A 22,251-nucleotide genomic window follows, 5' to 3' on the forward strand; every position below is an offset into this window, starting at 1 on the left:
GGTGGCAGACGTATGGGCAACCACGGGGTAACTGGAGCAACCTTCCTCCTCTTCCGCCGTGGTGTGGTTACTCCGGTGAAGATGCCACACCACAGGTGCCCCTGGAGCGCCTGGTGTGATGACATGATGGCTGTGCTGTGCCTAGAGTGTTATGATCTCGACGACAGGGCGGAAGCGAAGTAGAGAAGACAGGGCGAGTGTGATGGGCGACAAGAGATTGTATTGGCGAAACAAGAAACAAGGATTAGAACAGGAGATGAGAAGAACTGGTGTTGATCTGCTGGGGAGGAAGGGAATAGACAAAGAGAGGCCAGCTATTTATAGATAGGCAACCCAGCAGATCAGAGAACAACAACAACAAGAGGGGACTGGGGGGCGCCAGCTATGCTCCTAGAGCGTGCGTGGCGAGCGTAGAGAGCATTGCTACAGCTGCTGGCTATGGGGAAGCAGTGGGGGGTGTGGAGAAGCCGAGGGGGGATTGGCGAAATGAGAGGAGAGAGGAGGAGTGGCGATATTGCAAGAGGATTGGCGAAATGAGAGGAGAGAGGGGGAGTGGCATTGACATTGACATCGACACTGACATTGACACTGACATGGACATTGACATTGGCGTTTGACATTTGGCGGTTGACATTGGCGGCTGTCAGTAGGTAAGCTTATGGTATGGGCGCGTCGTCCATAACATCACCCCTCTCTTTAGCGGTGGCGGCGGCGGCGTCGAGTTTGGTGTGGCCGCAGAGGAGGTGCTACGGGGACAGAGGAAGGCTTGTTGGGGTACGCGCTGTGGAAGTCCTGGAGGAGTGCGTCGGTATGGGTGAGGTGTTCCACGGGCTCCCAGGTGTTCTCGGAGTCAGGCCAGCCCTGCCATTTGACCAAGTACTGAAGGCGACGACAATGGATGCGAGAGTCAAGGATGGCTTCGACAACCCACTCTTCTTGACCCTCAACGGTCTCTGGGGGCGCGGGTTCGGGTTCGTGTCGTTCGGGGATGGTGAAGCGGGGTTCGAGGAGCGAGACATGGACAACATCGTGGATTTTGTACGTAGGCGGGAGCTTGAGCCGGTAGGCGACGGGATTGATTTTTTCAACGATGGGGAATGGCCCAATCTTGCGATGGTCAAGTTTCTGAGAGGGCCGGGTTGTCTGGAGGTTTTTGCGGAGGAGCCAGACGTGGTTGCCAGGCTTGAAGTCCGGTCCAGGAATTGGTTTAGCGTCGGCGTAGCGCTTCATTTGATCTTGGGCTTCCTTGAGCTCGAGGGCGAGCTGTTCATGGACTTCCCTGATTTGTTTAGCGCGGGCTTCAGCGGCAGGGTTGACGGATTCGGAGGTAGCGGAGGCCGCGAAACTGAAGCGGGGGTGGAGACCCTTGTTGGCGTAGAAGGGGGTGGCCTGGGAGGCGGACTGGTGGGTGTTGTTGTAGGCAAACTCGGCGGACGACAGAAGCTGTTTCCAGTTGTCCTGCTGGTGGGTGCAAAAGCATTGGAGATACTGCTCCAGGATCTGGTTGGTGTGTTCCGTCTGGCCATTGCTCTGGGGGTGGAAGGCCGAGGAGAGGTTGGCTTTTGCCCCAAGGAGTTCGAGAAGTCGACGCCAGAACCGGGACTTAAACCGGGGTCCTCGGTCAGAGATGACGTCGTCGGGGAGGCCGTGGAGACGGATGATGTTGTGGAAGACTAGGTCGGCGGTGGATTCGGCGGATTCTGACTCGCTGCAGGCGATGAAGTGGGCCATCTTGGTGAGGCGACAGTTGACGTTCAGGATGGAGTTGTACCCGTCCACAGGAGGCAGACCGGTGATAAAGTCCAGGGACCAAGATCCCCAAGGGCGGGTAGGGATACTGTTGGGCTGGAGTAGGCCATATGGTTTGTGTCGACTGGATTTCGCTTGGCTACAGGTATCGCAGGACTTGATGTAGGCCTTGACGAAGGGCCACTGGCTGGGCCACCAGTAGTTGCGGGAGGCGAGTTCGAGCGTCTTGGACATCCCAAAGTGGCCGGCTAGGGGTGTATCGTGCATGTCGTGGCAGACTTCAGCTCGGAGCTCGTTGGTGGGGACATAGACCAGTTTATCGTGCAGCAGGATCCCATCTTCATCTGAGAACCGCTTGATACGATCTTGGGTTTCCTCGGTTCGTTGGGCGAGGGGTATCTTGAGCTTTTCGCGAATGGTCTTAGCGAGGGGATCAGAGGCCTGGGCGGCCTTAATCTTGTCAAGCAGCGTGGTATCCATGGGTGTGAGGTAGGCCGCGGCGAGTTGAAGGCGTTCGGGAGTCAAAATTGTGGTTGCCTGGGAGCGGAACGCTTCTTCCCCCTCTTTTAGCTCATGTTCGGAGCGTCGGGAGAGGGCATCGGCTTGGTGCTGCTGGGAACCGGGGCGATAGGTAATGACAAAGTCAAAATCCGAGAAGAATATCGACCAGCGGGCTTGACGGCGGTTCAGGGTGCGGGTGGTCATGAAGTACTGAAGGTTTTTGTGGTCGGAGTAAACGGTGATCGTGTGACGGGCGCCAATGAGATGGTGGCGCCACTGGGCAAAGGAGTCTTGGATGGCCAGAAGTTCCTTGTCGTAGATCTCGTAGTTGATCTCTTCGGCCGTGGATTTGCGAGAGTGGAAGGCCACGGGGTGGAGCTGATTGTCCTGGTCAGGTTGGAGGAGAACTGTGCCAAGAGCGAAGTCGGAGGGGTCAGTTTCGACGACGAAGGGCTTCTCTGGGTCAGGGTGAGCAAGGATGGGGGCGGTGGTGAATGCTTTCTTCAGGTTCTCGAAGGCAGTGTTTGCGGCGGGTGTCCAGGCGTACGGGATGTCTTTCCGGGTCAGGGCTGTGGGCGGGGTAGCGATCTTGGAATAACCTTGGATGAATCGGCGATAGAAGTTGGCAAAGCCGAGGAACCGCTGGACGCCTTTGACATTCTTGAGAGGTTCCCAATCCGTGATGGCAGCGATCTTCTTGGGGTCCATCTGGATGCCTTTCTTGGAGATGATGAAGCCTAGGAACTCAACGGATTCGCGGTTGAATTTGCACTTCTCTGGTTTGGCGTACAACCCATGCTGTCGGAGGCGCGACAAGACTTCGCGGATATGTTTGGGGTGATCTTCGGGGTTCTTGGAGAATATCAGGATATCGTCGAGGTAGGCAACAACAAACACATCGAGAATGTTGCGGAAGATGTCGTTCATCAGGTACTGGAAGACGCCAGGAGCATTGCTGAGTCCAAAGGGCATTGTATTCGAATAGGCCGTAGCGGCAGCGGAAGGCGGTCTTCCATTCATCGCCCGGGCGCATGCGTAAAAGGTTATAAGCGCCGCGAAGGTCGATCTCCGTGAGACGGCGGGCGCCGCGCAAACGATCCATGATACCGTTGATCAGGGGCAGGGGGTAGCGATTCTTCACCGTGATGCTGTTCAGGCCTCGATAATCCACGCAGAGGCGGAGAGAACCGTCCTTTTTCTTCACGAATAAGACTAGCGCACCGGCAGCGGACTTTGAGGGTTTGATGAATCCTTTGGCGAGGTTTTCTTCGAGGTATTCGCAGAGTGCCTTCATTTCTGGTTCGCTGAGGCTGTAGATCGGGCCGAAAGGTGGCTGCTTGCCTTCTTCCAGATCGATTGGACAGTCGTAGGGCCAGTGCTCGGGGAGAGTGTCAGCATTTCTCTTTTCGAAAACGTCGGCTAAGTCTTGATACTTGGGGGGCAGGAAGTCTTTGATGTCTTTCTCGGGTGTCGGGGGGTTACTGGGGCTAGGCAAGGGCGGGAGATCGGGTTTCGCAGGGTTGGCGTAGGCGACAAAGACCTGGTCATGCCTTGCTGCGACCCGGAAGGCTGGGGCGGAGATGAACGAGACTCGGAGCGGCGTGGGAGCCGGTTCTGGGGTGCTGGAGCGAGATACCTTGGGTACTGGAATCGACCATGTTTCGTCGACGGGGACTTCATCCTGGGGGATGTGGATCAAGGGCTCGGGGGTTCTGGCGTGTGCTGGGCTCGGGGGTGCTGGAGAGTTGTCCCAATTCGCAAATTCAAGGTACTGACAGTCGCAACGGAAACCGACCGAAAGGTTCTTGAAGTCAAGGTTAATGTCGTGGAGGCAGTGCCAGGGGAGACCAAGGAGGATTGGAGCATGGGGTGATTTGGTGACATGGAAGACGAGTTCTTCGAAGTGGTCGTCGACCCACATGCCTACTGGTTGGGTGTGATGGGTGATTGGCCCAGCAGAGCTGGGTTGACCGTCAACGAGTTCGATCGTCAGTGGACGCTGATGCGGGACTAGAGCGATGCGGTGTTTGCGGGCAAAGTCTCTGTCGATGAAGCAGGACAGGGCACCGTTGTCGATCATGGCTGAGGTAGGTATCGGGGCGCGGCTGGATGATACCATGATGGTAACGGGGTAGTTGAAGGGTTCGAGGGGACCCAGCGCAAGCATGGCGCGGGGGTTAATTTCGGAGTTATCGACATGGGCAGCGGCTAGGAGGGTTGTGTCGGCTCTAACGGAGTCCGGAACCAGGGGGGTGGCCTCTCCCGTTGCAGGAGCTGCGAGGTTAGGAGGCCCGGGGCGGTGTGTGTTGTCCAGTCGCTGGGGCTTTACTGCGGCTGGACTTTGGGAAAACCCTGTTTGGTGGAGGGTTCTTTGATGTCGACGTTGGCGGCACGGGTGGTGGTCTTGTTCTTGACGGGGCAGACTTTTGCAATGTGCCCCGCGCCACCGCAGTAAAGGCAGAGGTTGTTGGAAATGCGGCGTTGGCGTTCCTGAGGGCTCAGAGGGCCGCGGAGACGAGCGGCGTCAATCTGCATAGGCTCGCTGTGGTCGCCAGTGGTGGTAGTAGTAAACGAGGTGTGGGGAACCGGGAAGGTCTGGCGGCTTCTGTTTCGCTCCAGGCGGCGCTCAAACAGCCGGTTATCGCACTGGATAGCCTGCTCCATCACCACATCAATGGTGGCCGCAGGGGGCATTGTGAGCATCAGGTCTTTGACGTCTTCTTTGAGGCCACGGCGGAAGGTAGCAATCAGGGCCTGGTCGTTCCAGGAGACATCGCATTGTAGCTGGCGGAACTCAGCGACGTACTCGGTTGCTGCACGGGTTTGGCGAAGGTTCTGGAGCTTGTTTTCAGAGGTGCGGACCCTGTCGCTGTCTCCGAAGACCGATTGCAACTGACTGATAAAACTATTGAAGTCCTGAAGGCTGTGATCTGGGCGTTCGACTAGGGGTGTTATGAATGGGCAGAGCCGATGGAAATAGAGGCGACTTGTGGTGCAGGTTGTTGACAGGTAATGGTATTCAGACCGAAACAAGAACTAGAACAAGACTAGGAAGAACTGGTGTTGATCTGCTGGGGGATCAGGAAGTGGGGAGCTCAGGGGAGGCGGCTATTTATGTTTTTCTGGGAAGGCTGGGGAAGCGTGGGGAAGCAGAAGGGTACGGAATGAGAGGGAAGCCAAGAGAAGCGCCAAGGGTGGGGAAGCATAGAAACAGAAGACTGGGGATGGGGTGGCTACGCTGAGGCTGTGGGCGGGTACGTGGGGAAGTATGGAGAAGGGTTTGTAAGCGCCGAGTGTTGGGAGGTGTGGCTACGTGCGGCTGCGTGGGGAAATGAAGGCAGTGGCAGGTGTGGGGTAGCGCGGCTGCGTGCGGCTGCGAGGTTTGGCAGATGTCAGGTTTTGACAGGGAACTGACATTGACTGACTGTTGGGATGCTGTCATGAGGTAAGCGCATGGTATGGACGCGTCGTCCATAACATCACCCCCTCCTTTAGCCACGGCGTCCGGATGTTGTTTTGATGTTGGCAGGCTTTGGTTGGGGTTTGTCGGGGTACTTTTGGTGGAACTGGGCAACAAGCTCTTGACATCGGGCAAGGTGTTCCACTGGCTCCCATGTGTTCTCCGAGCTTGGCCAACCCTGCCACTTGATGAGGTACTGAAGGTGCGTGCGTCGAACACGGGAGTCAAGAATGTCTTCCACAATCCATTCCTCCTGTCCTTCGACTTCTTCTGGTGGGGTGGGTTCTGGCTCAGTTCGCTCCGGAATGGTGAAACGTGGTTCAAGAAGGGAGACATGGAAGACGTTGTGAATTTTGTAGGATGGGGGAAGCTTGAGGCGATATGTGACCGAGTTGATCTTCTCCGTGATTGTGAAGGGGCCAATCTTACGGTGATCAAGTTTCTGGGAAGGTCGGAGAGTCTTGAGATTCCGCTGTAAGAGCCAGACACTGTCGCCGGGTTTCATGTCTGGGCCAGGTGCCCTCTTAGCATCGGCAAAGCGCTTCATGCATCCTTGGGCCTCCTTGAGCTCAGTGGCAAGCTGTTCATGGATTTCCTTGAGATGGTTGGCACGAGCTTCGGCTGCAGGATTAAGGGATTCGGTTAGTGGTGGCGGAAGCCAGACTGAATCGAGGATGGAACCCATAGTTGGCGTAGAAGGGGGTTGTCTGGGTGGCGGAGTGGATGGTGTTATTGTAAGAGAACTCAGCAGAAGACAAGAGTTCCTTCCAGTTATCTTGTTGATAGTTGCAAAAGCAGCGAAGGTATTGCTCAAGAATCTGATTGGTCCGCTCGGTTTGTCCATCGCTCTGGGGATGGAACGCCGATGAGAGGTTGACCTTGGTTCCCAGGAGAGCGAAGAGACGTTTCCAGAAGTGGGAGTTGAACTGTGGGCCACGGTCAGATACAATATCGTCGGGGAGTCCATGGAGCCGGATGACATGGTGCCAGATCAGATCTGCAGTTGACTCAGCGGTGGCAGTTTTCCTGCACGGTACAAAGTGCGCCATCTTGGTGAACCGGCAGATGACAACGAGCACAGAATCAACCCCATCACTGGCGGGTAGATCCGTGATGAAGTCCATGGAAATTGACCCCCAGGGGCGGTCAGGGACCTGCAGGGGTTGGAGGAGACCGTAGGGCTTGTGTCTGCTGGTCTTGGCTTGAGCACATACGTCGCAGGACCTGATGTAGGACTTGACAAAACGCCACTGGCTAGGCCACCAGTAGTTGCGTGAGATGAGCTCCAGGGTCTTTGACATGCCGTAGTGTCCTGCCAAACGCGTGTCATGCATGTCCCGGCAGATCTCAGCACGGAGCTTGTTGGTGGGGACGTAGACAAGGTTGTCGTACAGCAGAACCCCATTTTCCTCGGAGAATCGCTTTATCCGTTCTTGGTCTTCTTGAGATTGCTGGGCAATGGGGGCCCTAAGCTGTCGCCGGATGGTTTGCGCAAACACATCGGATGCCAGGGCAGCTTTGATTTGGTCAAGGAGCGAGGAGTCCAGTGGGGTCAGATAAGTGGCGGCCAGGCGGAGATGGTCAGGGGTGAGGATCGTGGTTTCCTGGGAGCGGAATGCTTCTTCCCCCTCCCTTAGCTCGTATTCAGAGCGACGAGAGAGGGCGTCAGCTTGGTGTTGCTGGGTACCAGGGCGGTATGTGATGACAAAGTCGAAATCAGCAAAGAAGATTGACCAGCGGGATTGGCGGCGGTTGAGGGTACGGGTAGTCATGAAGTACTGGAGGTTCTTGTGGTCACAGTAAACGATGACCTTGTGGCGGGCACCAATGAGGTGGTGTCGCCATTGAGCAAATGAGTCTTGGATAGCCAGGAGTTCCTTGTCGTAGATCTCATAGTTGATTTCCTCAGGAGTAAATTTGCGGGAGTGAAAGGCCACGGGGTGGAGTTGATCTGTGTCATCGGGTTGAAGGAGGACGGCGCCAAGGGCAAAGTCGGAGGCATTGGATTCGACAATGAAGGGCTTGTCAGGGTCGGGGTGAGTCAGGATAGGTGCGGAGGTGAAGGCTTTCTTGAGGGTTTCAAAAGCTAGGTGTGCAGCGTGGGTCCATTTGAATGGCAAGTCTTTGCGAGTGAGCGTGGTCAGGGGTGCAACGATCGCAGAGTACCCTTTGATGAATCGCCGGTAGAAGTTGGCAAAACCAAGGAAGCGCTGGATGCCTTTGACATTCGTCGGGGGTTCCCATTCGGTAATGGCAGCCGTCTTCTTTGGGTCCATGGAAATGCCTTGCTGGGAGATGATAAACCCCAGGAACTCAACAGAGTCACGGTTGAATTCGCATTTTTCCGGTTTCGCATACAGCCCGTGCTGGCGGAGTCGTGAGAGCACCTCTCGGACGTGGTTGGGGTGGTCTTCTGGGTTTTTTGAGAAGATCAGAATGTCGTCAAGGTAGACCACAACAAAAACGTCGAGAATGTCACGGAATATGTCGTTCATGAGGTGTTGGAATACTCCAGGGGCATTGGTGAGCCCAAACGGCATGACATTATACTCGAATAGGCCGTAGCGACATCGGAACGCTGTCTTCCATTCATCCCCTGGCCGGATCCGAAGAAGGTTGTAGGCTCCCCGGAGGTCAATCTTGGTGAGCCGGCGTGCCCCTCGAAGACGATCCATGATGCTGTTAATCAAGGGCAAGGGATAGCGATTCTTGATGGTGATATTGTTGAGTCCACGATAGTCGACGCACAGACGGAGGGAACCGTCCTTTTTCTTGACAAAGAGGACTGGGGCACCGGCGGGAGACTTGGAGTGCTTGATGAACCCCTTAGCTAGGTTCTCTTCAAGGTAGTCACAGAGTGCCTGCATTTCAGGCTCGCTGAGACTATAGATCGGGCCGAACGGTGGCTGTTTGCCCTCTTCTAAGTCGATGGGACAGTCGTAGGGTCGGTGCTCTGGGAGGGTATCCGCGTTCTTCTTGGCGAAGACGTCCGCAAAATCTTGGTATTCTTCAGGAATGATGGCCTTCGGATCTTTTGGAGGAGTGGTCGCCAGGGCTTGGGAATCTGACTTGGTTGGATTGGCGTAGGCAATGAATGCCTGGTCATGCCTTGCCGCCACACGGAAAGCTGGGGCGCTGATAAACGATACGTGGATCGGTGTGGGTGCTGGGTCCAGTGTGTTGGGTGTCTGGGCCAGGGAGACTGAAATCTCGTCTTGATGGATACGGATCAGAGGTTCAGGGGTTCTTGAGGGCTTCGGGCTAGGTTCTGTTGGCAGGGCATCCCAGGAGGCGTATTGTCCAAAACCGCAATGGCAGCGGACGCAAAGGGTGCGAGTCTTCCAATGTAGCTCCACATCATGGAGCTCAAACCAGGGAAGCCCCAGGATGATTGGCGCATGCGGGGAACATGTCACATGGAATACCACCTCCTCAAAATGGTCGTTGACCCACATGCCCAAAGGTTGGGTGTGATGGGTAATGGAGCCCGCATGGCTGGGACATCCGTCAACCAGTTCAAGCGCAATGGGGCCCTCCTTCTTGACAAGTGGGATGCGGTGCTTGCGGGCATAACTTTCGTCGATGAAGCACGACATCGCACCGGTGTCGAGTAGTGCTGAAAGCTGAACTGGAGCTCGCTGGGCCGATATCTGCAGGGTAACAGGGTACTCGAATGGTGAGGATGGGCCCAAAGTCCGCATGGGTGAGGGTATCTCAGATAGGAGATTGACATTGTTGGTGGTCAGGAGAAGGGTGTTGCTGGAGATGCCAGGATCGGAGCAAGGTTTTGTGGCTTCTCCCTTGGCAGTACTTGCGTGGTGAGAAGGCCCAGGACAGGTGTTGCCCAGCTGCTCGGCCTTTACTGCAGCTGGACTTGGGCAAAATCCTGGATGGGTGGAGGTTCCTTAACCGCGACAATCGCCGTGCGTATCTTGTTCGGGCAGAGTTTGGCTATGTGGCCGGGTTTACCACAGTAGAGGCAAAGTTTGTTTGTGATGCGGTGTTGGCGCTCTAGCGGTGTGAGGGGTCCTCGCGGACGAGCAGCGTCAATGATCATAGGGTCGTCTGGGCGGTTGTCGGGGCTCATGAGGGTGGGGCTAGTGGTAACTGGCACATATGGCTGTCGGTTCCTGCTTCGCTCTAGACGGCGCTCAAACAATCGGTTGTCACATTGGATGGCCTGTTCCATCACGGTGTCGATTGAGGCGGTACGGGGCATCGTGAGCATTAAGTCCTTGACGTCTTCTTTGAGGCCGCGACGGAAGGTGGCAATCAATGCCTGGTCATTCCACGACACATCGCATTGCAGCTGTCGGAATTCAGCTACATACTCTGTTGCTGCACGGGTTTGTCGAAGGTTCTGGAGCTTGGTTCCCAGGAGAGCGAAGAGACGTTTCCAGAAGTGGGAGTTGAACTGTGGGCCACGGTCAGATACAATATCGTCGGGGAGTCCATGGAGCCGGATGACATGGTGCCAGATCAGATCTGCAGTTGACTCAGCGGTGGCAGTTTTCCTGCACGGTACAAAGTGCGCCATCTTGGTGAACCGGCAGATGACAACGAGCACAGAATCAACCCCATCACTGGCGGGTAGATCCGTGATGAAGTCCATGGAAATTGACCCCCAGGGGCGGTCAGGAACCTGCAGGGGTTGGAGGAGACCGTAGGGCTTGTGTCTGCTGGTCTTGGCTTGAGCACATACGTCGCAGGACCTGATGTAGGACTTGACAAAACGCCACTGGCTAGGCCACCAGTAGTTGCGTGAGATGAGCTCCAGGGTCTTTGACATGCCGTAGTGTCCTGCCAAACGCGTGTCATGCATGTCCCGGCAGATCTCAGCACGGAGCTTGTTGGTGGGGACGTAGACAAGGTTGTCGTACAGCAGAACCCCATTTTCCTCGGAGAATCGCTTTATCCGTTCTTGGTCTTCTTGAGATTGCTGGGCAATGGGGGCCCTAAGCTGTCGCTGGATGGTTTGCGCAAACACATCGGATGCCAGGGCAGCTTTGATTTGGTCAAGGAGCGAGGAGTCCAGTGGGGTCAGATAAGTGGCGGCCAGGCGGAGATGGTCAGGGGTGAGGATCGTGGTTTCCTGGGAGCGGAATGCTTCTTCCCCCTCCCTTAGCTCGTATTCAGGGCGACGAGAGAGGGCGTCAGCTTGGTGTTGCTGGGTACCAGGGCGGTATGTGATGACAAAGTCGAAATCAGCAAAGAAGATTGACCAGCGGGCTTGGCGGCGGTTGAGGGTACGGGTAGTCATGAAGTACTGGAGGTTCTTGTGGTCACAGTAAACGATGACCTTGTGGCGGGCACCAATGAGGTGGTGTCGCCATTGAGCAAATGAGTCTTGGATAGCCAGGAGTTCCTTGTCGTAGATCTCATAGTTGATTTCCTCAGGAGTAAATTTGCGGGAGTGAAAGGCCACGGGGTGGAGTTGATCTGTGTCATCGGGTTGAAGGAGGACGGCGCCAAGGGCAAAGTCGGAGGCATTGGATTCGACAATGAAGGGCTTGTCAGGGTCGGGGTGAGTCAGGATAGGTGCGGAGGTGAAGGCTTTCTTGAGGGTTTCAAAAGCTAGGTGTGCAGCGTGGGTCCATTTGAATGGCAAGTCATTGCGAGTGAGCGTGGTCAGGGGTGCAACAATCGCAGAGTACCCTTTGATGAATCGCCGGTAGAAGTTGGCAAAACCAAGGAAGCGCTGGATGCCTTTGACATTCGTCGGGGGTTCCCATTCGGTAATGGCAGCCGTCTTCTTTGGGTCCATGGAAATGCCTTGCTGGGAGATGATAAACCCCAGGAACTCAACAGAGTCACGGTTGAATTCGCATTTTTCCGGTTTCGCATACAGCCCGTGCTGACGGAGTCGTGAGAGCACCTCTCGGACGTGGTTGGGGTGGTCTTCTGGGTTTTTTGAGAAGATCAGAATGTCGTCAAGGTAGACCACAACAAAAACGTCGAGAATGTCACGGAATATGTCGTTCATGAGGTGTTGGAATACTCCAGGGGCATTGGTGAGCCCAAACGGCATGACATTATACTCGAATAGGCCGTAGCGACATCGGAACGCTGTCTTCCATTCATCCCCTGGCCGGATCCGAAGAAGGTTGTAGGCTCCCCGGAGGTCAATCTTGGTGAGCCGGCGTGCCCCTCGAAGACGATCCATGATGCTGTTAATCAAGGGCAAGGGATAGCGATTCTTGATGGTGATATTGTTGAGTCCACGATAGTCGACGCACAGACGGAGGGAACCGTCCTTTTTCTTGACAAAGAGGACTGGGGCACCGGCGGGAGACTTGGAGTGCTTGATGAACCCCTTAGCTAGGTTCTCTTCAAGGTAGTCACAGAGTGCCTGCATTTCAGGCTCGCTGAGACTATAGATCGGGCCGAACGGTGGCTGTTTGCCCTCTTCTAAGTCGATGGGACAGTCGTAGGGTCGGTGCTCTGGGAGGGTATCCGCGTTCTTCTTGGCGAAGACGTCCGCAAAATCTTGGTATTCTTCAGGAATGATGGCCTTCGGATCTTTTGGAGGAGTGGTCGCCAGGGCTTGGGAATCTGACTTGGTTGGATTGGCGTAGGCAATGAATGCCTGGTCATGCCTTGCCGCCACACGGAAAGCTGGGGCGCTGATAAACGATACGTGGATCGGTGTGGGTGCTGGGTCCAGTGTGTTGGGTGTCTGGGCCAGGGAGACTGAAATCTCGTCTTGATGGATACGGATCAGAGGTTCAGGGGTTCTTGAGGGCTTCGGGCTAGGTTCTGTTGGCAGGGCATCCCAGGAGGCGTATTGTCCAAAACCGCAATGGCAGCGGACGCAAAGGGTGCGAGTCTTCCAATGTAGCTCCACATCATGGAGCTCAAACCAGGGAAGCCCCAGGATGATTGGCGCATGCGGGGAACATGTCACATGGAATACCACCTCCTCAAAATGGTCGTTGACCCACATGCCCAAAGGTTGGGTGTGATGGGTAATGGAGCCCGCATGGCTGGGACATCCGTCAACCAGTTCAAGCGCAATGGGGCCCTCCTTCTTGACAAGTGGGATGCGGTGCTTGCGGGCATAACTTTCGTCGATGAAGCACGACATCGCACCGGTGTCGAGTAGTGCTGAAAGCTGAACTGGAGCTCGCTGGGCCGATATCTGCAGGGTAACAGGGTACTCGAATGGTGAGGATGGGCCCAAAGTCCGCATGGGTGAGGGTATCTCAGATAGGAGATTGACATTGTTGGTGGTCAGGAGAAGGGTGTTGCTGGAGATGCCAGGATCGGAGCAAGGTTTTGTGGCTTCTCCCTTGGCAGTACTTGCGTGGTGAGAAGGCCCAGGACAGGTGTTGCCCAGCTGCTCGGCCTTTACTGCAGCTGGACTTGGGCAAAATCCTGGATGGGTGGAGGTTCCTTAACCGCGACAATCGCCGTGCGTATCTTGTTCGGGCAGAGTTTGGCTATGTGGCCGGGTTTACCACAGTAGAGGCAAAGTTTGTTTGTGATGCGGTGTTGGCGCTCTAGCGGTGTGAGGGGTCCTCGCGGACGAGCAGCGTCAATGATCATAGGGTCGTCTGGGCGGTTGTCGGGGCTCATGAGGGTGGGGCTAGTGGTAACTGGCACATATGGCTGTCGGTTCCTGCTTCGCTCTAGACGGCGCTCAAACAATCGGTTGTCACATTGGATGGCCTGTTCCATCACGGTGTCGATTGAGGCGGTACGGGGCATCGTGAGCATTAAGTCCTTGACGTCTTCTTTGAGGCCGCGACGGAAGGTGGCAATCAATGCCTGGTCATTCCACGACACATCGCATTGCAGCTGTCGGAATTCAGCTACATACTCTGTTGCTGCACGGGTTTGTCGAAGGTTCTGGAGCTTGTTTTCGGACGTGCGGATCCTGTCGCTGTCTCCAAAGACTGCTTGCATTTGCTGGATGAAATCATCCAGGTTCGTAAGGGAATGATGGTCTTGTTCGACAAGGGGCGCCAGCCAGGCCTGGGCGGTGCCAGTGAGGTAGGTGCCAATAGTTCGTATCTTGGTCTGATCGTTGGGGTAGCGCCTGGGTTGGAGGGCGAACATGAGCCGGATCTGGTTGAGGAACCCACGGAACTTGCTTCGGGTGCCATCAAATTTGTCTGGGAGACTGATTTTGGGTTCGGGGGCGTGGGTGGCAGGGGCAGTGGTCTGGGTTTGCGCTAGTTCGGCTTGTAGGGTGGTATTCTGCGCTCGAAGTTCGTCAATCGCATTGCACATGGCTTGCCAGGCTTTGGCCGTGAGGGGAAGGGCGTCGGACATGGTGATTTGGCGTGGAGGTACAGCGGCTGGGGGTTGTTGAGCAGATCAAACTGTTATGAATGGCGGAGCCGATGGAAATAGAGGCGACTTGTGGTGCAGGTTGTTGACAGGTAATGGTATTCAGACCGAAAACAAGAACTAGAACAAGACTAGGAAGAACTGGTGTTGATCTGCTGGGGGATCAGGACGTGGGGAGCTCAGGGGAGGCGGCTATTTATGTTTTTCTGGGAAGGCTGGGGAAGCGTGGGGAAGCAGAAGGGTACGGAATGAGAGGGAAGCCAAGAGAAGCGCCAAGGGTGGGGAAGCATAGAAACAGAAGACTGGGGATGGGGTGGCTACGCTGAGGCTGTGGGCGGGTACGTGAGGAAGTATGGAGAAGGGTTTGTAAGCGCCGAGTGTTGGGAGGTGTGGCTACGTGCGGCTGCGTGGAGAAATGAAGGCAGTGGCAGGTGTGGGGTAGCGCGGCTGCGTGCGGCTGCGAGGTTTGGCAGATGTCAGGTTTTGACAGGGAATTGACATTGACTGACTGTTGGGATGCTGTCATGAGGTAAGCGCATGGTATGGACGCGTCGTCCATAACAGTATCTTGGTCTGATCGTTGGGGTAGCGCTTGGGTTGGAGGGCGAACATGAGCCGGATCTGGTTGAGGAACCCACGGAACTTGCTTCGGGTGCCATCAAATTTGTCTGGGAGACTGATTTTGGGTTCGGCGGCGTGGGTGGCAGGGGCAGTGGTCTGGGTTTGCGCTAGTTCGGCTTGTAGGGTGGTATTCTGCGCTCGAAGTTCGTCAATCGCATTGCACATGGCTTGCCAGGCTTCGGCCGTGAGGGGAAGGGCGTCGGACATGGTGATTTGGCGTGGAGGTACAGCGGCTGGGGGTTGTTGAGCAGATCAAACTGTTATGAATGGGCAGAGCCGATGGAAATAGAGGCGACTTGTGGTGCAGGTTGTTGACAGGTAATGGTATTCAGACCGAAACAAGAACTAGAACAAGACTAGGAAGAACTGGTGTTGATCTGCTGGGGGATCAGGAAGTGGGGAGCTCAGGGGAGGCGGCTATTTATGTTTTTCTGGGAAGGCTGGGGAAGCGTGGGGAAGCAGAAGGGTACGGAATGAGAGGGAAGCCAAGAGAAGCCCCAAGGGTGGGGAAGCATAGAAACAGAAGACTGGGGATGGGGTGGCTACGCTGAGGCTGTGGGCGGGTACGTGGGGAAGTATGGAGAAGGGTTTGTAAGCGCCGAGTGTTGGGAGGTGTGGCTACGTGCGGCTGCGTGGAGAAATGAAGGCAGTGGCAGGTGTGGGGTAGCGCGGCTGCGTGCGGCTGCGAGGTTTGGCAGATGTCAGGTTTTGACAGGGAATTGACATTGACTGACTGTTGGGATGCTGTCATGAGGTAAGCGCATGGTATGGACGCGTCGTCCATAACAAGGGGCGCCATCCAGGCTTGCGCAGTGCCGGTGAGGTAGGTGCCAATAGTTTGGATCTTGATGATGTCGCTGGGGTAGCGGTCGGGCTGGAGAGCAAACATCAACCGGATGTTGTTCAACCACCCACGGAATTTGCTGCGGGTACCATCAAACTTCTCGGGCAAGCTGATTCTTGGCTCCAGAGCAGGGTTGGCGACTTGGGGACGGGTGTACGTATCGGCTTGAACCTGGGCGGCGATGCTCTGGGCAGCTTGTGCGGCGGCTTGGGCTTGCGCTAGGTTGGCCTGCAAGTTGGCGTTTTGGCTTTGCAAGGCGGTGATGGCTTGGCACATATCGTTCCATTGCTTGGCGGTGAAAGGTACGGATTCGGGTTGGGACATGGCGAAAAAGGTTTGTCGGATGCAGGGCTGGACAGGTTCTGAACTTCGCAGTGTTGGAGCAGATCAAACTGTTATGATCTCGACGACGGGGCGGAAGCGAAGTAGAGAAGACAGGGCGAGTGTGATGGGCGACAAGAGATTGTATTGGCGAAACAAGAAACAAGGACTAGAACAGGAGATGAGAAGAACTGGTGTTGATCTGCTGGGGAGGAAGGGAATAGACAAAGAGAGGCCAGCTATTTATAGATAGGCAACCCAGCAGATCAGAGAACAACAACAACAAGAGGGGACTGGGGGGCGCCAGCTATGCTCCTAGAGCGTGCGTGGCGAGCGTAGAGAGCATTGCTACAGCTGCTGGCTATGGGGAAGCAGTGGGGGGTGTGGAGAAGCCGAGGGGGGATTGGCGAAATGAGAGGAGAGAGGAGGAGTGGCGATATTGCAAGAGGATTGGCGAAATGAGAGGAGAGAGGGGGAGTGGCATTGACATTGACATTGACACTGACATTGACACTGACATTGACATTGACATTGGCGTTTGACATTTGGCGGTTGACATTGGCGGCTGTCAGTAGGTAAGCTTATGGTATGGGCGCGTCGTCCATAACATCGAGATGAGGTGTTGCAGGTGATTGCCGTGATGGATTGCCGGGAAGGAAGGGGGTTGAAGGAGTAGAGTGGGGATCCCCACGTTTTTTACACGCGTGTAATGGACTCCGTTCGGAGGTTGCTTAGTAAGCTTCTCTATTTTTCTTCTCGAGTGAATAAATAACAGCAACCTCCTCCTCGTCCATACACTCTAGAGGACTACGTTCCTCGTCCAGAGCAGAAAGGATGTGGGGTAGCTTCCAGGCTGGCTTCCAGGGCAGCTAGCTGGGCGAGTGACGGCGAGTGACGGCTATGGCAGCAAAGTACAGTATGTCAAGTTGGCAAGCGCTACACTGCGCTATATACTAACCCTCCCTACGTACGCAGTCCAACCACAGTGATTCGCAAAAAGCTAAGCTATGTAAATGTGGGAATCAATATGCGCTTATAGGGAGATTGATGCATTGCACGCATTTTTTCACCCATAATCATCGGATCTCAGCAGAGATGGAGGTGTGTGGGCGGCGTGAAGTAATGGAAGTCTTCTTCAGAAAGCAGATCCATCATGGTTGTGGCTTCATCACCGGTAGCGTAGTGCCGCTAGACCAACGTATTGCTAGAGCAACATATTGGATGCTTACCGCGAGACTGCCCCTATTCCGGGCTGCCCCAAGCGATTGCGGACAGACTGGGGAATCTTCATCTTGAAGATGACTTGAAAAGCGATATGATAGCGTATTGCGAGTGCCCATATCCAGGCTACACCTCAAGCGATAGGGAAGTCGAAAGAACGAATGCGAGTGCCCATATCCAGGCTACACCTCAAGCGATAGGGAAGTCGAAAGAACGAATCGCGAGTTGGCGACTCAAGCGATCGTGACTTGAAGGTGACTTGAAGAGTGAACCGCGAGCCCGGCGACTATTCCTCGCTGGACTCAAACGATCGCGGAAGTTGAGAGCGGAACGTTCCATGAGATCAGAATGCAGAGCTACTGCAAACGGCAACGGCGACGGCGACTGCGACTGCGACGGCAACTGAAATTCGATCTGCAGTCTGAGAGGGAGTGTTGTAAGACAACCTGTTTCAGCCACAGCTTCCCTTTATAGTACCGTACCCCCTTTTCCTTCTCGGGATAGAATAGCTGGTGTGGTTGTGTGCAGACCGTCCGATCAAATGTCTTATAAAACGAGTGGTGTGTGTGAAGGGGAATAAAAAGTAACGAGTTCCACAACACAGATGTGGTAGGAAGGTAAGAAGGAATCAGACGGAATATGCGGTCACGTGGGGGGACACGGACGTCGCGGACATGGATCAGAGTAAAGAATGAGGATGTAAATACGCTACGATGAGTAATTAAACCGTCCGCCTTTTCCTTCCTTCCTCTTCTTTCCACCTGGCCGCCTAGCCTGAGCCCACTGAACAGATGGGATCTTTTGCTAGCCTCCTCGTCCTGCTCCGCGTTCTTGGGCGTCTCGAATCTCGATCCACCGTGTGCAGCACCGTGTGTGTCACCACATTTGCAGCGTCGCGTCCAAGTCTCTTTTTTCGGTTTCGGACTTCGCCTCCTCTGACGCATCTTCCCCACACCCGTAGCCCCCGACGACCATCCACCAAGAATAAGCTTAACCGAAAAAGATGTTCTGTCCGCTGACACACGGCCTCGACCATGGGTTGCGGGAGTGGGTCAATGGCGCAAGAGCGTCTCGTAAAGCAAACTGTAATCGGACTGCTATTGCTAGTTTCAGGGTTCCACACTTTGATATCGGGAGGTCGCTTGAGCTCTGTTGACTCCAGTTTTCCCATAAATACCCCAGGGGAGAAGCTTGTTATCCATAATGGGTACGTCTGTGAACTGCCAGTTATGTGTGCCGGACTTTGCGTGGAAGGCTCATGTCTGTCTGTTTCTATGCAATGTAGCGGGGACCGTAGAGGACATGACGACTCTGTCGGAGTTATCGGAAGAGGCCATCATGGAAAACCTGCAGAAACGATATGAGCTCAGGCTTATATATGTATGTACCCTTTCCCATTGACGTTTGAGCTGGCGAAGTGGTCGCCTCCTAAACGAGGTGGGTTCGCAGACCTATACAGGCTCCATTCTGGTAGCCATGAATCCTTTCGAAAAGATGGATATATACAATATGGTCAGTACTTTCATGCCTTGCTGTCTTCCCCCGATGCATCCTTTCCCTAATGAAATGAGAATCATTATTCACAGCCCACCCTCAAACACTATATGGGAAAGCGGCACAACGAGAATCCGCCACATATCTTTGCTATCGCAGAGGCTGCTTACTCGAATGTCCGGAACAGAAAAGTGAATCAATCCGTCATTATCAGCGGAGAGTCGGGGGCAGGAAAATCAGAGAGTACGAAAGTCATTCTACAGTACCTGACGACTGTAACATCGAAAGAGAATCAGGAGTCTTGGGTGGAGCAGCAGATCTTGGAAGCGAACACCGTTCTAGAAAGTTTCGGTGCGTTGTTGAGGGTCCTTGGGCACGCTTAGTCGTCGGTCGCTGACTTCCGCGAATGCACAGGAAATGCAAAAACCGTGCGGAATAACAACTCCTCCCGGTTTGGAAAGTTCATACAAGTGAACTTCAATCGGAATTCACAGATCGTTGGGGCGTCCATCATCAACTACCTATTGGAGAAGTCTAGAATAGCAAAACAGGCTCCGGATGAGCGAAACTACCATATCTTCTACGAGCTTGTCGCTGGAGTGAACGATGAGGAGCGGGAAAAGTACCAGCTGGACAGCGCAGAGAGTTATTACTTTCTGAATCAAAGCGGCTGCGTCGACATCCCTTACGTTGATGACTCGAAAAACTTCTCAGATCTCAAGCTCGCTTTGACGGTTCTGAAGATGACACCCGCCGATCAGGAGTCCCTTTTCCGAGCATTATCTGCCATTTTGGCCATCGGGAACATTGATTTTTCGGAGGATGGGAGCACTGAGACCGTCTCAGTCGCGGAAGCGGTGGCCGTGGACAAAGTGGCTGAATTGTTGCAGATCGACGCGAAACAGCTGACCCAATGCCTGCTGTTCAGGAAACTGGTCATTCGCGGGGAAACATCGCTGGTTCCGTACAAGCTTCAGCAGGCGAAAGACACCCGGGACTCCTTTGCGAAAGGGATCTATGACAATTTGTTTCAAAGGCTGGTGGAGTTTATCAACAAATCCTTGACATCCAAGGAGAAGCCGGCCAACTTTGTCGGAGTATTGGATATCTTCGGATTCGAAGTCTTCAAAATCAATAGCTTTGAACAGTTCTGCATCAATTACACAAACGAGAAGCTTCAGTCGTTCTTCAACCAGTTCATCTTCAAATTAGAGCAAGAAGAGTACGACAAGGAGGGCATCAAATGGGACAAAATCGATTTCAAAGACAACCAGCAATGCCTGGACCTTATCGAGGCGAAACCAGCTGGCATTCTCTCGTTACTCGATGAGGAGACAAAGTTCCCGAAAGGAACCGACGACTCATGGCTAGCTAAGTTAGACAACGCCCATGCGAAACAACCTTTCTACATCAAGGCTCGAACCCAAAAGGGCGTTTTCGGGGTTAGACACTACGCGGGCGACGTAAACTACACCGTCTCGTCATTCTTGGACAAGAATAGGGATCAGATTCAGGAGGAGTTGCTGGATATCATGCGGTCCTCGAAAGTTCCGTACATTTCCAAAATCTTCCCGAAAGAGGAGAAGGAAGAGCAGGCGGGTAAAGGACCTCGGGGTGGGAAGACTACTGCCAGTACCGCTTTCAAGACACAGCTCACTTCGTTGGTTACGACCCTGGGCGCAACCACACCGCATTACGTGCGATGTATCAAACCGAACCAGGAGAAGGAGGCTTTCCTCTTTAGCGTCGAGATGGTTCTGTCGCAACTACGATACTCTGGAATGCTGGACACCATCCGGATTCGAAAAGCGGGATACGCTATGCGATTGCCCTATGATGGGTTCGTTCGCGATTTCAAATGCCTCATTCCGGAAGGATTGACATACATGAAGGACGATCCGAAGAAGATCAGTCCCGCAATTGCGCAAAAGGCAGATCTGCCTGCAGGTTCCTGGCAAGCGGGAAAAACGAAATTCTTTATCAAGCAGGATGCTTTTGCTGCACTGCAGGACCGGGCGAAGGAGGTCCTCAAGGCAAAGGTCGTTCTGATCCAAAAAGTGCTGCTCGGAAACTTGTATCGCCAGAAATATCTGCGAATGCAAAAGTCCGCCCGCTTCCTCGAAACTTTCGTCCTTGGATTCGTATACCGACGTAGGTACAAGAGGACGACCAGATCCATCGTCAAAATCCAGGCTACCGCCCGTGGTTGGTTTGCGCGCGATTATTACAAAAAGGTGCTCGCGGAGAAGAAAGCTGAAGAGCGTGCTGCAGCGAAAGCTCGGCAGACAACTGAGCAAGCCCCTGTACAAGGGGAGGAGCTTACATCCGCAGAGGCGCGCACAAGCATTCCTACTGGTGCTACTCAGCAGCTACCACTTCCCAAGAAGGAGAAGGAAGTCACGGAACCCAAAGCCGCTCCAAAAGCGAAGATTGCCACCCAAGGAAAAGCATCTCAACAAACAGAGGAAGGCGTCTCCCCTGCGTCTGCCGTCCCTGCGTCTGCTGTCGTCAAGAAGCAAGGGCGCGATATTGACAATCTGTTCGCATTCTTGGGCGATTTCGATACGGGCAAGACTTCGGGCACATTCAGGGGAGCCGATCTGCTTGCAGAAATGGCGGCCGCCATTACGGCTGAGATCGATGCTATGTTTGATGAGCCAATCGCGAATGCCAAAGCAGCCATCTCCAAACCAGAACAGCCGTCCTCTGGAGCGGCGGTTATCGAAAAATCCCCCAGCGTGCCACTACCAGCGATGCAACAGAAAGTGGACAGCGATGCGTCGCTGCCTGCTCCGATGGTAACAACCACATCAGGAGCTAGCGTGTTGTTATCACATGCCAGCTCGAGAAGCTTAGAGGATAGAAACGATACCGAAGATATCGCCACTGGAAAACTGATGAAGCATAACCCGATCATGAAGGAAGTGGAGAGATCGCAAGATAGTCTTGACAAATTCGACATCAACTCGAAGGACGTCACAATGGAAACCTACGCCTTGAAGCACTTCGAGCAGCACTTGAAGTCGGGCGGGTTCGCCACGATAGCGAAGAAGAAGGCGTTTGTACCTATGCAGGAGATGCTATCATACAGCAAGGTGCCGATTGCGGGAAGCATAACGAAGATACCTCATAAGAACGAAGCTCTGGACGAAGCGGCCGTCGAAGCCTTCAAGACTCTTTTGCGAGCCTCTGAAGTTGGTGGCAAACGGTCTGAAGAGGCTATCCAGGCGTATCTGCACATTGGTATACATACGCCAGAGCTCCGTGATGAGATTTTCGTTCAGCTGGTGAAGCAAGTCACCGAACCGAAAGAGGGAGGAGTGCCGAAGCAGTGGGACCAACTACAACTAAATACATGGCAGATCTTGACCTTGGCTGCCGCCACGTTCCCGCCGTCCAAGATCTTGGCGAAGTTTTTGTTGGCATTCCTGAAGCGCACCGCCGCAAGCCTGCAAGAGTCCAGTCCCATCAAGAAGCTGAACGTTGCAGCCGAGCAAGCTTTGAGACGCACACTGTTGAACGGGTCACGCAAAAATGCCCCATCCTTGCTCGAAATCACTACTCTTAAGTCTGGGGGAGTACTGCCGTGTCGCTTCAGTCTTCTGGACGGCCGGGAGATGGATATTCCCGTCGGGCTTACTACAATTGCCGGAGACATTGTGAAGGAGATAGCGAAGAAGATCGATTTGAAGGATCCATCAGGGTGGTCATTGTACGAAATCAACCCTCGCAGCGAACGCGCCATCAA

At 54.3% G+C, this 22,251-nt stretch overlaps 1 protein-coding gene across 1 annotated transcript; it reads left to right on the plus strand.

The window, feature by feature from the left end:
• Positions 1-18,212: 18,212 nt before the first annotated feature.
• On the plus strand, positions 18,213-20,740 carry EV422DRAFT_495088 (putative myosin IA; the record flags this gene model as incomplete). The annotated part of the gene is made up of 4 exons (XM_053067793.1): positions 18,213-18,389; positions 18,459-18,521; positions 18,596-18,854; positions 18,918-20,740. Coding segments are annotated over 4 exons (2,322 nt in total), but the record flags the coding sequence as incomplete, so codon positions are not given.
• Between the last annotated feature and the right edge of the window lie 1,511 nt (positions 20,741-22,251).

The sequence above is a fragment of the Fimicolochytrium jonesii genome (genome assembly GCF_025526975.1).
Source record: "Fimicolochytrium jonesii strain JEL569 chromosome Unknown EV422scaffold_8, whole genome shotgun sequence".
Taxonomy (NCBI): domain Eukaryota; kingdom Fungi; phylum Chytridiomycota; class Chytridiomycetes; order Spizellomycetales; family Powellomycetaceae; genus Fimicolochytrium; species Fimicolochytrium jonesii.